Here is a 13,240-nt window from a genome sequence, read left to right as displayed (position 1 = left end):
ATTTATTCACTTATTCACAAATATCACTTTTATAAGACAGTAGTAAACAGCAGAGATACAAAAGTAGACAACATGGTCCAGGTTAAGTTTGGCTCATCTATTTTATTTTGTTTTTGTTCTTGTGGGTCATAGGGCACTCACTGGGCACTGTCCCTGAGCTTTTCAGCTCAATGCTACTGCACTACCCCTGAGCCACAGTCCCACTTCTCATTTTCTAGTGATTAATTGGAGATAACAGTCTCATCGTCTTTAGGTCTTTAGTGCCCAGGCTGGCTTTGAGCTGGGATCCTTAGATCTCAGCCTCCTGAGTACCTAGGATTACAGGCGTGAGCCACCACATCTGGCTGAACTATTTTAATTACATGCCTATCATATATTAATATCTGCAAAGTAGATGTGCATGCAGATAAGCATCTGATTTGCAAGAGGATTTCATTGTTGAAGCTTAAGGAACTAGCAGGAAATGTGTGTGTGTGTGTGTGTGTGTGTGTGTGTGTGTGTGTGTCCTGGGAATTGGGTGCTATCCCTGGGCTTTCCTGATCAAGGCTACCTCTCTAAAACCTCTGGCTTTTGAGGTAGTTAATTAGAGACAAGAGTCTCACAGGGTTTTCTGCCTTCAAACCAAGTACTCAGAGCTCAGCCTTCTGAGTAGCTAGGCTTAGAGGCATGAGCCATTGGCACCTAGCAGCAGGAATTTGCCCAGTGAAGAACAGGGAAGGGCAAACTTTGGGGTAAGAGACAAAAACACCAGAGGGGCTGGGAGCATAGCCTACTCGGAGAGAGCTTGCTTAGTATGCATAAGGCGCTGGGTTCAATTCCTTGATACCACATACACAGTAAAAGCCAGAAGTGGTATTGTGGCTCAAGTGGTAGATCGTTACCCTTGAGAAAGACCAAGGACAGTGCCCAGGCCTTGAGTTCAAGCCCCAGGACCAGCAAAACAAAACAAAAGAACCCACCAGAATATGTGGTAGAGGCAAGAGCCAGATAACAAGCGTACTAAAGAATCTAGATTTTTTACTATGAGGAACTACTGGATGATTTTAAGAAGAGAAATAATATGTACAAGTGTTTTCTTGGGAAGGGGGTTATCCATGGGTGAACAATGCATTGAAGGGAAGCCAGAATTGAGGGGAAGCCAGCATTGAAGGGAAGCCAGCATTGAATGCCTGAAGGCTACTGCTGTAATCGCAGTGAGAAATGGGAAGAGTATAAGCCATGTCAGAGGCAGAGAGGATGGAGAGCAGAGGAAATACCCTATAAATAGACATCATACACTTGACTTGCTTGAATATGTGGAGGTGGAAAGTCAAAGTCTTTCTTTCCAGATGGCTACTTCTGGCTTAGGCAATTATTTAGATAGTGGTACTATTGAGATAGCAGGGCACACAGAAGAAATACATTGATTAAAAAATATATATATATATATATAAAGAAGGCTGGGGAAATGATGAGCTCAAAGTTAAACACGATATCTGAGACCTACAGGGAATTGAGTGGAAAGGTTCATGAGTCAGTAAGTTGGCTGTGCTTTTCAGGCTCAAGAAATTTACAAGACTATTCCAGAAACACATGGACCTGTCAGTCTAATTTGGAAAGTAACGGGCATAACTGACGGGGGACAAGACATTTTGACTGTTTAAAAGAGAAACAATGAAAATACAGGAGTTGAGAGTTAATAGCAAACCATAATACTATTCTACTAAACATGACACTTTGGAGCAATGTATTTCTAATTTCTCCTTGCCCACTACAGTATGCTAAGGGCAGGCATCAGTTTGACAGGGCTACTTCTTCAGAACACGAGAAAATCAGCCGTGTACCTGGTGGTGTTTGGATCTAGGAATTCCTTTGAGCAGGTCTGAAGAGCAAGAGCTGAGAAGTGCGCCCTCCAGTGGCAGTGGAATGAGGGGACTCTAGCACCCTTGTTACCACCAAACAAAGCCCTGCGAAGAAATACAATTTTCGGGGATCCGTCCACAAAGACCGTACTGTTAACATCAAAGAACCCCCACGAACCCTCCCAGGGGCCACGGCTCCCTTACCTGTCACGTTGTCCCAAGGAAAATTTCACTTTCGACTCAATAAATTAAGACCCCAGACTTGACAGCTTGCAGTTTAAGCGCCTCTGGGCGACTATTAAACATCCTACAAGCCAAAATGCGCAGTCTACACCGACCCTCCCAGCCGGCTGGGCAGGGCTTCGACCACGTGGGTGGCTGTGGCCAGCAGGAGCGAACGGCGAAGGGCGGGGAGGAGGCGTGTCCCTGCGGCGGGAGGCGGGGCCCAATCAGTGGGCGTGGCCTGGAGGACCCCGACTGTCTCCTCTCGCCTTTTGCCTTCGCCCTTCAAGCCGCCACGTAACGCCACGTCCTCGCGCATGCGCACGTCGGCCAGTGGCGGCGGCTGTTTCCGGGCTTGGGGAACTGGAGCGGCTGTGGCGGACTCGGCGGCGACAGCGGCGGCGGCCGCGACTGGACAGTGCAGAGTGCGGACTTGGGAGCGAGGCCTTGCAGGAGGGCCGGGGAGAAGTTGTCTTTTCTTCCACGGAGAGGCTGATAAAGCCGGTGACTGATCTGCAAGATGAATTTCCTCCGCGGGGTGATGGGGGGTCAGAGTGCCGGACCCCAGCATACCGAAGCCGAGACGGTGAGAGCAGCAGCGGGTCCGGGACTTGGGAAGGAGGCGGAGGACCCAGGGGCCCGGAGGTCACCGCCCGAGCCTCACCGCAAGGGCTCGGGGGTTCACTGTCTCCCCGTTTGCTTCCCCTCCCCTTCCTGAGCCCCCCGAGTTATTCCCTCACGCCCTGGCGGAGCCTCCATTGCGACGGCTCCCCCGGGCCCGGCCGATCGGCCGGCAGCTGTCAGCCGCGCCCCGCAGCCTCTCGGGCTCCGCAGCCCCCGGCCAGGGGCGAGGCCCATCGGGGGACCCGACCCGGACTGACCTGATCCGGGGCAGAAGTGCTGGGACCGGCCTCCCACGCCCCTGGGGCCGCGGGCCCCTCCCTCCCTCCCTCCCTGCAGCCTGTGACTCCATTGGCCCGAGAATCCTCAAGTCCTGTTCCCATTCTCGCGGTCTTAACACGGGGCTTTGGGGGAGACTGGAAGGGGGTTTAAAAAACCCAGCTGTTGGTTGGTAAAGAGCTTGTGGCTAAGAATAAAATGCTATTCTTTGGGGCACCTGCTCCTGGCCCATCAGCTTCAAGGATGGGCGTTTTTGCCTGCTGCTTGCGTCGTCTTGACCCTACTTTTCAGGTTGGCCCAAATGTATGTCGTTTGGCCAATAACTCGCTTGGGTGTTGTACAAATCTTTTACGCCCAAGTCACTTTGGGGACACATCTTACACAATTTTTAAAGAGCATCGTAATAATGTTAAGCCATCAAAAACCAAAAAAACACCATTTGATAGTTGAGATGTGGTTAGTCTATTGGAAATGATAACATGACATTTTCTACCATTAAGCCTTTTACTTGAGAATAAGGTTTTTTTTTTATGGTAAGAAAACTTGGCAGAGATTTATTGAGTAAGCAAGCAAGCAGACAAGCAGAAAGGAAGGAGCACACTTTATTTTTTTTAACATTGTTGGGATCATGTATAGAGGGGTTCCATTTGTCAGGTAGTAGGTGATGGGGTACACTGTTAACAGAGTGTGTGTGCCGTCAAGGAGAGCAAGGAGAGACAGAGATACTGAGAATAATAACTTTGGATCTACAGAAAAATGATGACATTGTAAAGGTAAACTTTGGATAGTTGCCATCCTGAAAAGGTAATAATAGGTTTCATTTGTCAAGGACATACCTGTGTTAGATACTATGCTGAGCTCTTTATATTGCACATCCTTCCATGATACTTAACTACCCTGCATATAGGGGATAATATCTTCACTTTACAAGTGAAATAAGGAGGGTTAGGGAGGTGAAGTAACTTGAAAATCTTGGAGCTACGATTCTAGGCTATGCCTTACTTCAAAGCCTAGAACTTATGGCAGATGCCTATATCTCAGTTTCTATCTGGAACTTTTGGAAATGTATGTAACAGTGTTAAAATTAGTTAAGTCTGGGGTTAGAAACCTATTTTGAGGAGGGGTACATTGAGGATTGAACCAAAGGCCTTGGGCATGGTCAGGCATTCTCTCATCATTGAGCCAGACCTGTACTCCCCAGCACCAGGGTAGACCTGTTTAAAGCAGAAGCTGAAACCTGATGAATCTGTTTGCCTCATTTGAAAATCTGATTGCTGTGTTCTTTTCCTCAGCTCTCTTCCCTGTCTTTCCGCTCCTCCTCTATCAAGTATACACACACATGACATTTGGCTTCACATACCATTCTCTGTTACCCACATGGTAACAGGACAATAGCTACTCTTAGTAGAAGACTATGTTTTCTCCAAGTTACCACATCCCACTTTTGTTTGATTTTGGAGACACTTGCTTTTGAGTTGTATTTTTTTTAATTTACATTTTATTATAATGGTGATGTTCAGAGGAGGGTACAGTTACCTAAGTCAGATAATGAGTACATTTCTTTTTGGCACCCCATTTTGAATTGCATCTTATTGGAGCTTGAAATTGGACCCTGATTTGAGTCCTGTCATTCTACTCTACATGGCTAATACCTTTCTTTCCTTTTTTCTTTTTGCCAGTCATGGGGCTTGAACTCAGGGCCTGGGGACTGCCCCTGAGCTTCTTTTGCGCAAAATTATCACTGTATCACTTGAGCCATAGTGCCATCTCTGGTTTTTTCTCTTAATGTGGTACTGAGGAATTGACCCAGGGCTTATTAATGCATGCTAGGCAAGACTCCACCACTAAGGCACATTCCCAGCCCCAGATAATACCTTTCTAAATAAAACTGTACCTCCTGTTGTTTTTCTTTTTTCTTTCTCTTCTTTTTTTTTTTTTTCTGGTGCTGGTTCTGATACTTGGAACTCAGTGTCTGGGCTGTGCATAAGCTTTTTTGCCCAAGGCTCTAGGGTTCTATGGCTTGAGCAACAGCCCCATTTCCTGTTTTTTGATTTGGGGAATCTCATAGGCTTTACTTCCCAGGCTGGTTTTGAGCAAATATCTTCATGTTCTAGCCTCCTAGTATCTGGTATTACTTGTGTGAGTTACGCGCACCCAGCACCTGTGTACGTACGTGTGTGTGTGTGTGTGTGTGTATACATATGTGTCCACTGGGGTTTGAACTCAGGTGTCTCACTCAAGGCTTTTGCCCTACCACTTGAGCCACACCTCCACTTACAGCAGTTGTCTAGTTAGTTGAAAGTAAAAGTTTTGTGTACTTTCCTGTGGAGTTGGCTTTGAACTGCAATCTTCGGATACTGGCCTCCTAAATAGCTATGGTTACAGGTGTGAGCCACTGGTAATGGCTCACTAAGTGCCTGACCTATGCTTCCTCTTAAGGGTGCATTGAGAATTAAGTCTAATAGTCTGGCACTTAATAGATGGTCAGTAAAGGGTAGGACTTTTCTTCTTTTCTTTCTTATTTTTCTTTATTTTTTTGTGGGTCATAGGGCTTGAACTTGGCCTGAGCACTATGCCTTCTGCTCAAGGCTACCGCCCTACTCTTGAGTCAAGCCCCACTTCCTATTTTCTAGAGGTTAATTGGAGATAAGAGTCCCAGGTCCTTTTGTGCCTGGGCTGGCTTTGAACCTTGATCCTTAGATCTCAGCCTCCAGAATAGCTAGTATTACAAGCTTGAGCTATGGACCTGGCCAGCTATTTATTTATTTTTGTGGGTCATGGGGCTTGAACTCAGCCTGGGTGCTGTCCCTGAGCTCTTCAGCTCTAGGCTATCACCCTACCCTTGAGCCAAGCCCCACTTCCCTTTTTTCTAGAGGCTAATTCAAGATAAGAGTCTCAGGTCCTTTTGTGCTTGAGCTTGGTTTGAACCTTGATCCTCAGATCTCAGCCTCCTGAGTAGCTAGGATTACAGGCGTGAGCCAGGCTTGTTATTACTATTATTATTATTAGTCTTGTTACAATGATTTCTGTGGAAAAGACGGCGTAGTATTCATGGAGTATAGTGTTGATTGTTTTACCAGTCCTGAGGCTTGAATTCTGGGCCTGGGCACTGTCCCTGAGGTCCTTTTGCTCAAGGCTAGCCCCCTAATGCTTGAGCCACTCCCAGTTTTTTCTGTGATTAATTGGAGATAAGAGTCTACAGACTTTCCTGTCCAGCCTGGTTTTGAACTGTGATCTTCAGATCTCAGCCTCCTTAGAATAGCCATGATTACAGGTGTAAGCCACGAGTGCCTGGCTGGAGTATAGATTTTAAAGTGAGAAGATTCCTTACAGATTGTCCAGCGTAAGCCTCCTTTTACAGTCACCAACTCAGTTTGCATAGCTAGTACTAGAACACTTTGAGCTTGTCACTAAAAATAGTTTTTACATCATGATTTCAAAATGATGCTGAACTGTCACTTTTGTTTATTGCATGTGTAAATTAAGAGGAGAGTAAGTCTGTTACTGTTTAACTTTTGAATGTGTACTCTGGGAATTTAAAAAGCACATCAAGAATCAATACACTGAGTTACAGTATAAAAAAATTATTTTGCCATCACATTCTAACAGGAAGTATAATAAGGAGTCATGGGTCACTAATTTAGAATTTATAGAGCATCAAAAGAATGCCTAATGTAATAGTAGACATTTTAATTGATGTTTTGATCTGACCTGGATATTTGACTTGGAATCTCTTAATTTCTTTATCAGCCTTTAGTATTACAAAGTATTATTAAAGTGGTAGAGTTTAAACTCAGGGCTTTAAGCTTGCTCAGTGTACCTCCAGTCTTGCTTCTTGCTGGTTATTTGGAGATGGAATCTTTTCTGTTTGACCTGGGCTCAAATTTAGCCCATTACAGATAGGAGTTGTGGCACCTAGCCCTAACCCTTGTAATCTCTCCTCTTCCTAATAGAGCATACGCGAAAGGCCTTGGATACTTCATGTTCAAGCATGCTCAACCCCAGATGATCAGTAAGATTATCCAGGTTCATTCTGGGGTTTCAGCTCAGGGCTTTGCACTTGCTGTGCAGGCATTCTAGCCTATTTTCGCTTTGGTTACTTTTGAGATGGGTATCACTTTTCCCACCAGGCTAGACTGGATCTTAGTCCTCCTATCTGTACTTCCTACCTTAGCTGAGTGATAGTGCACATGTGCCACCATGCCCAGCTTATTTCATTGAGATGAAGGTGTTATGAACTTTTATCCTGGGCTGGCCTCAAACTGCGATCCTCCCAGTCTTACCCTGTCAAGTAGTAGGATTATGTGCATGAGCCTCTGCACTGGCCAGTAATTTTTTTCCCTAAGTTTTACAGTTTCATTTGAAAGAAATGATAGATTATAATCATAGCAACTTACAAATATTAATTACTAAAACAGTACTTTTTTTTTCTGATAAAGGGTTTGAACTCAGCACTGTATATAGCTATGTGTCCTCAGCTATTAATTTCTGTCTCTCTCTCTTTTTTTTTTTTTTTTGCCAGTCCTGGGCTTGAGCTCAGGGCCTGAGCACTGTCCTTGGACTTTCTCAAGGCTAGAGCTCTACCACTTGAGCCTCAGCACCACTTCCGGCTCTTCATGCATGCTAGGCAAGCACTTTAACCCCTAGGCCAAACTCCCGGCCTCCCTCCCTTTTTTTTTTTTTACACTGGAGATGGGAGTCTCATGGACTTTCCTGTCTGGGCTGACTTGGCACTGTGATCTCAGAGTTCAGCTGCCTGAGTTGCTAGGATTACAGGCATGAGCCACCAGCACCCAGTACTCTCTTTTTATTTATGTTTAGCAGTACTGAGTTTTGGCCTTGCACTTGTGCTCTAGCACTTGAGCTGTTCCACCAGACCTTAAGATGTTCTTCAGAACCAGTCAAATAGTAAATTGTCATTGGTAGTTTGTGTTTGTATGGTAGAATTGTCAGTAATTATATGCAGTACTGGAATCAAATAAACAATTCCATCTATATTAAACTTTATATATGTTTTTCTTAATTAAAATTTTAATTTCTGTGTTGTTGGTAGGACTTGAACTAGGGACTTGGGCTCTGTCCGTTAGCTTTTTTGGCTCAAAGCTCAGAGTGAAAATTCAGTGACTCAGTAGTTGGTATGATAGAACGTGTTATCATTCTAGAAATTTAATTTTTTTCTTTGGTTATTGAAGCACAAGTAAAAAGGAGCTTATTATAAATAAGCTAAATTACTAGTCTAAAATTGGCTCTGCTTTTTTCCCATATCACTTTGCATCACCAGAATTTTTTTTCTAATAAGTTTAGTATTTTTTGTTGTTGTTGTTGCTAGTCCTGGGCTTGAACTTAGGGCCTGAGCACTGTCCTTGGACACTTTGCTCAAGGCTAGTGCTCTGCCTGTTGAGCCACAATGCCACTTCTGGCTTTTTCTGTGTTAAATGGTACCAAGGAATTGAACCCAGGGCTTCGTGCTTGCTAGGTGAGCACTCTACCACTAGGCTATGCTCCCGGCCCAGTATTTAGCTTTTTGGTGTTTTGTTTTTGTTTTTTGTATTTTGGTGCTGGTCCTAGAGCTAGAACTTCACTCTTGTTGGGCTTTTTAACCCTCAGCTAATGCTCTAATGCTTGAGTTATAACTCTAGTTTAACTGTTTCATGGCTGAGCTGGAAATTTGTAAGTTTCTTTGCCCCAGCTAGCCTCAAACCCTGACCTCAGATCTCTACTTCCTGAGTAGATAGGCTTTTTAGGCTTATAGGGGTAAACCCTCAGAACCTAGCTATTTTTTTCAAATTTAGCTATATATGTGTATATGTGTGTGTGTGTGTGTGTATCTATATGTATATATGTATAAGCACACAAATAGAATATAACTGAGAACAGTTTTGTTTTTGTTTTTGTTTTTTTTTTTTTTGGTCAGTTGTGGGGCTTGAGCTATGGACCTGGGTACTGTTCCTGAGCTTTTCACCTCAAGGCTACCACCCTACTCTTTGAGCCACGGCCCCACTTCCCATTTCCTAGTGATTAATTGGAGATAAGAGTCTCACGTTCTTTAGTGCCCAGACTGGCTTTGCCAGTAATGGGGCTTGAACTCAGGGCATGGGCACTGTCCTTGGACTTTTTTTTCCTCAAAGCGAGAGCTCTATCACTTAAGCCACAGCACCACTTCCAGCTTTTTTCTATGTATGTGGTACTGAGGAATCAAACCTGGGTCTTCATGCATGCTATGCAAGCACTTTACCACTCGGCCAAACTCCCGGCCATGGTTTTATTTTTTTAAATATAATTTTATTGTTGTTATTAAGGTATTATACAGAGGAGTTATATTTCATAAATCAGGTAATGAGTACATTTCATTTTTAGACAATGTCACCCTTTCCTTCTCTTTCCACCACTTTTCTCCAGTCCTTGCCCAGAAATTATATAATTCATTTTCTACATAATGTGTTTTGAATAGCATGACTGCATTTGTTTGCTGCACCCCGCTACTCCCCAACAAGAAAGAAAAAGCATAGGACAGGAGTTTGGCCTAGTGGTAGAGTGCTTTCTTAGCATGCACGAAGACCCAGGTTAGATTCCTCAATAAATACATACATAGTAAAAGCCAAAAGTAAGGCTGTGGCTCAAGTAGTAGAACCCTATCCTTGAGAAAGCTCAGTAACAGTGCTCAAGCCCCAGGATTGACAAAAAAAAAAAAAAAGACACCACTACCACCACCAACAAAAACCTGTTCCTGGGGCTGGGAGTTTGGCCTAATGGTAGAGTGTTTGCCTAGCATGCATGAAGACTTGGGTTTGATTTCTTGGTACCACATACATAGGAAAAAGCCAGAGGTGGTGCTGTTGCTCAATTGGTAGAGCTCTAGCCTTGAAAAAACCCACAAAAACAACAAAAACACCTGTTTTTGCTTCCTGGAATTCTTTATTTATTTTTATTTTTAATTTTTTTTCTCTCTTAAGGGTAATATATGTCTTGTTTTGTTTTGTTTTTGTCCCTGACCTCTTCAGATCAAGGCTAACGTCCTTGAGCCACAACCCTACTTCTGTTTTCTAGTGATTAATTGGAGATAAGAGTCTCAAAGTCTTTAGTGCCTGGGCTGGCTTTGATCTGTGATCCTCAGATCTCAGCCTCCTGAGTAGCTAGGCATGAGCCATCAAGCCCAGCTTATTTGAATCTTTTTTGTCAAAGGATATGGGAAAGAGCATGTTATATTTGGTAACCTCAGCATACTTTGTAACGACCCTGATTAATTAATTGAACATCACCCCAGAAATCCTCTTTACACAGCATTGAAATTAGTTTCCACCCACTCCCAGCATTGACTTTAATGCATATAGTGTGGTTCTGCCTGTTTTGTTTTGTTTTTAATGAAAAGGCAACTAACTGTTTCTTTTTTCTTTTTTTGGCCAGCAGTGGGGGTTGAAGTCAGGGCCTGGGCACTGTCCCTGAACCCTTTTGTTCAAGGCTAACACTCTACTACTTCTGGTTTTCTGATGGTTAGAGATAAGAGTCTCATGGTCTTTTCTGCCTGGGCTGGCTTTGAACTGTGATCCTTAGATCTCAGCCTCTTGAGTAGCTATGTGAGCTACAGGCCTCTGGCACCACTGTAATTTTTTTTTCCCCCATCATTTGTGGGGTTTGAACTCTGTGCCTGGATGCTGTCCCTGAGGTCTTCAGCTTAAGGCTTAGAGCTCTACCACTTTGAGCCACAGCACCACTTCTGGTTTTCTGGTGGTTAATTAGAGATAAGAGTATCACAGACTTTGTGCTTGGGCTGGCTTTAGACCGGAATCCTCAGATTTCAGCCTCCTGAGTAGCTAGGATATGGGAGTGAGCCACCAGCACCCGGCTACCACTATAATTGTTAATTTTTGTGAGTATAATAGACAAAGTGAATCTCATTGTTATATTAACTTGTATTTACTTTTATGATCAAGATTAAGATTTCTTTGTGTGTGTGTTTCATACCTTGTATGTGTACACACACACATGGATGTGCATGTGTGTGTACATGCTGATACTGGGGCTTGAACTGAAGACTTCCTATTCTGTCTTTGTTTTTTCACTCATAGCTGGCACTCTACCACTTGATCCATACCTTCATTTCAGTTTTTTTACTGATTCATTGCAGGTAAGAGTCTCTTTATTTGCCTAGGTTAGCTTTGAACTTTCACCCTCAGATATTAACCTCACGAGTAGCCAGTACTATAGGTATGATCCACTCGTCTCAAACTATTTCATACTTTTTAAAAAAATGTTAGCAAGGACCAAACATGACCTTTCTTGAAGCTCAAAGACTGAAACTAAAATAAAGCAAGTCCCTAAAATTTCCATTATCAACTAGCTTTTGTGTTTGTACATGCAACTCACCATGATTGAGGAGCTTCCAGATAAACTTACATTTTGGCACAAATCCTTCAATATACCAACTGCAGGTAGAGCTGAAGCTAGGATTCAGGTCCTTCATGGTAGTGGAACTAAATACTTCAAAGAAACTAAGAATTCCATGTCTAAGCAAGCACTCTACCACTAGCCCATGCTCCCAGCCCCAAGAATTCCATATCTAGAATTGAGAACTTGAAGTATCAGGGTAAGAAGCAGAAAGAAAAAAAAAAAAACAACCTAGAATTTGCCAGTTCTGGGGCTTGAACTCAGGACCTGAGCACTGTCCTTGGACTTTCTCAAGGCTAGAGCTCTACCATTTGAGCCACAGCACCACTTCTGGCTTTTTCTATGTATGGGGTATCAAGGAAGTGAACCTGAGTGTTTGTGCATGCTAGGCAAGCACTCTTACCACTAGACCAAACTCCTGGCACCTACTCAAGAAAATTATATTTTTCCTTCTAGAAATTCTTCAAACTATTACCATGGCATAACTTTTCTAATAATAAAAAACTTACTAAGAGACTAGAAGGTATGGTTCAGTGGTAGACTGCCTTCCTACCAAGATTGAGTCCCTCAATTTAAACGTCATTACTACTCAAAACAAAGCATAGAAGAACCAACCTGCTGTTTAACAAAGATAATTATACCCTTCTGTTTTGAAAAATCTGTATTAACTTGTGAAGGTAGGTGCAGTTTAAGACAGGAATGATTGCTACGAAGTGAATAAGACAGTAATGTAGGTTTGTTTAGCCTACTATAAAGCATAGTAAACTCTTCAAAGTCTGTCTCACAGTACACAATGAAGAAACCCATTTAATTTCTTATGGCAAACACTATGTGTATCTTAAGATCATTAATCCAAGCTGGGCACTTCAGAAGGCTGAGTTCTGAAGATCCCAGTTCAAAGCCAGCCTGAGTAGCAGAGTCTGTGAGACTGATATATTTAACCACCAAAAAGCCAGAAGTGGAGCTGTAATTCAAGTGGTAGAGTGTCAGCCTTCAGTGAAAAAGGGAAGGACAGTGCCCAGGCCCTGTGTTCAAGCTCTTGTATGGGCAACCACAAAAAAGTAAGACAACATTAATTCAGATACATAAGGTATTTGAGTAACATACCAAAATTTAAATCTACAGAATTTTTATTAAAACTGTCATTAAAGAATATATAGTGGGGTACAAGAAATAATGAATATACTACTTGATGAATGTAACTATAACCACTCTATACATTATCCTGACCAAAAAAAAGAATATAGAGTGGAGCCAGAAGTTTGGCCTAGTGGTAGAGTGCTTGCCTAGCATGCACGAAGACCTATGTTTGATTCCTTGGTACCACATACTTAGAAAAAGCTGGAACAGGGCACAGTGGCTCACGCCTGCAATCGTAGCTACTCAGGAGGCTGAGATCTGAGGATCAATGTTCAAACCAAGCCCCAGCATAAAAGGACCTGAGACTCTTATCTCTAATTAACCTCTAGAAAAAGGGGAGGTAGGGCTTGGCTCAAGGATAGGGTGGTAGCCTAGAGCTGAAGAGCTCAGGGACAGCACCCAGGCCAAGTTCAAGCCCCATGACCCACAAAGAAAAAAAAGAAAAAGAAAAAGCTGGAAGGGATGCTGTGGCTCAAATCGTAGAGCTTGAGGAAAAAAGCCCAAGGACAGTGCTCAGGCTCTGAGTTCAAGCGCTGGGACCGGAAAAAAACAAAACAAAACATGGATATGTAGTAATTTGGGGCTAGGAGTTTGGCCCAGTGGTAGAGTGCTTACCTAGCATGCATGAAGACCCAGGTTTGATTTCTCAGTACTACATAGAGAAAGCTGCAGGTGGTTCTATGACTCAAATAGTAGAGCTTTAGTCTTGAGAAAGTCCAAAGACTTTGCTCAAGTCCTAAGTTCAAGCCCCA

At 43.3% G+C, this 13,240-nt stretch overlaps 2 protein-coding genes across 3 annotated transcripts in view; one reads left to right on the top strand and one right to left on the bottom strand.

Annotated features, from left to right (window-relative positions):
• Positions 1 to 2,306, bottom strand: part of G3bp2 (G3BP stress granule assembly factor 2) — an 88,119-nt gene extending 85,813 nt beyond the window's left edge. The window contains exons 1-2 of one of the 2 annotated variants that reach the window (XM_090343416.1): positions 2,046 to 2,306; positions 1,824 to 1,946 (exon numbers count right to left, since the gene is read on the bottom strand). The gene's annotated coding sequence lies outside the window, so the exon portion shown is untranslated. The remainder of the gene's footprint in view (positions 1 to 1,823; positions 1,947 to 2,045) is intronic. The other variant, XM_090343419.1, reaches the window with a different exon arrangement.
• An 80-nt stretch (positions 2,307 to 2,386) lies between these two features.
• Uso1 (USO1 vesicle transport factor) overlaps positions 2,387 to 13,240 on the top strand; it is a 72,691-nt gene continuing 61,837 nt past the window's right edge. Inside the window, exon 1 of the mRNA XM_090343415.1 lies at positions 2,387 to 2,649. Within this exon, the coding sequence (XP_090199541.1) occupies positions 2,584 to 2,649 (66 nt within the window). The 5' untranslated portion in view covers positions 2,387 to 2,583. The remainder of the gene's footprint in view (positions 2,650 to 13,240) is intronic.

The sequence above is a fragment of the Megascapheus bottae genome, chromosome 13, assembly GCF_031878675.1.
Source record: "Megascapheus bottae isolate mThoBot1 chromosome 13, mThoBot2.hap1, whole genome shotgun sequence".
Classification (NCBI taxonomy): Eukaryota; Metazoa; Chordata; class Mammalia; order Rodentia; family Geomyidae; genus Megascapheus; species Megascapheus bottae.
The sequence above is the reverse complement of the archived record's forward strand: the minus strand, read 5'-3'. Positions and strand labels throughout refer to the sequence as shown.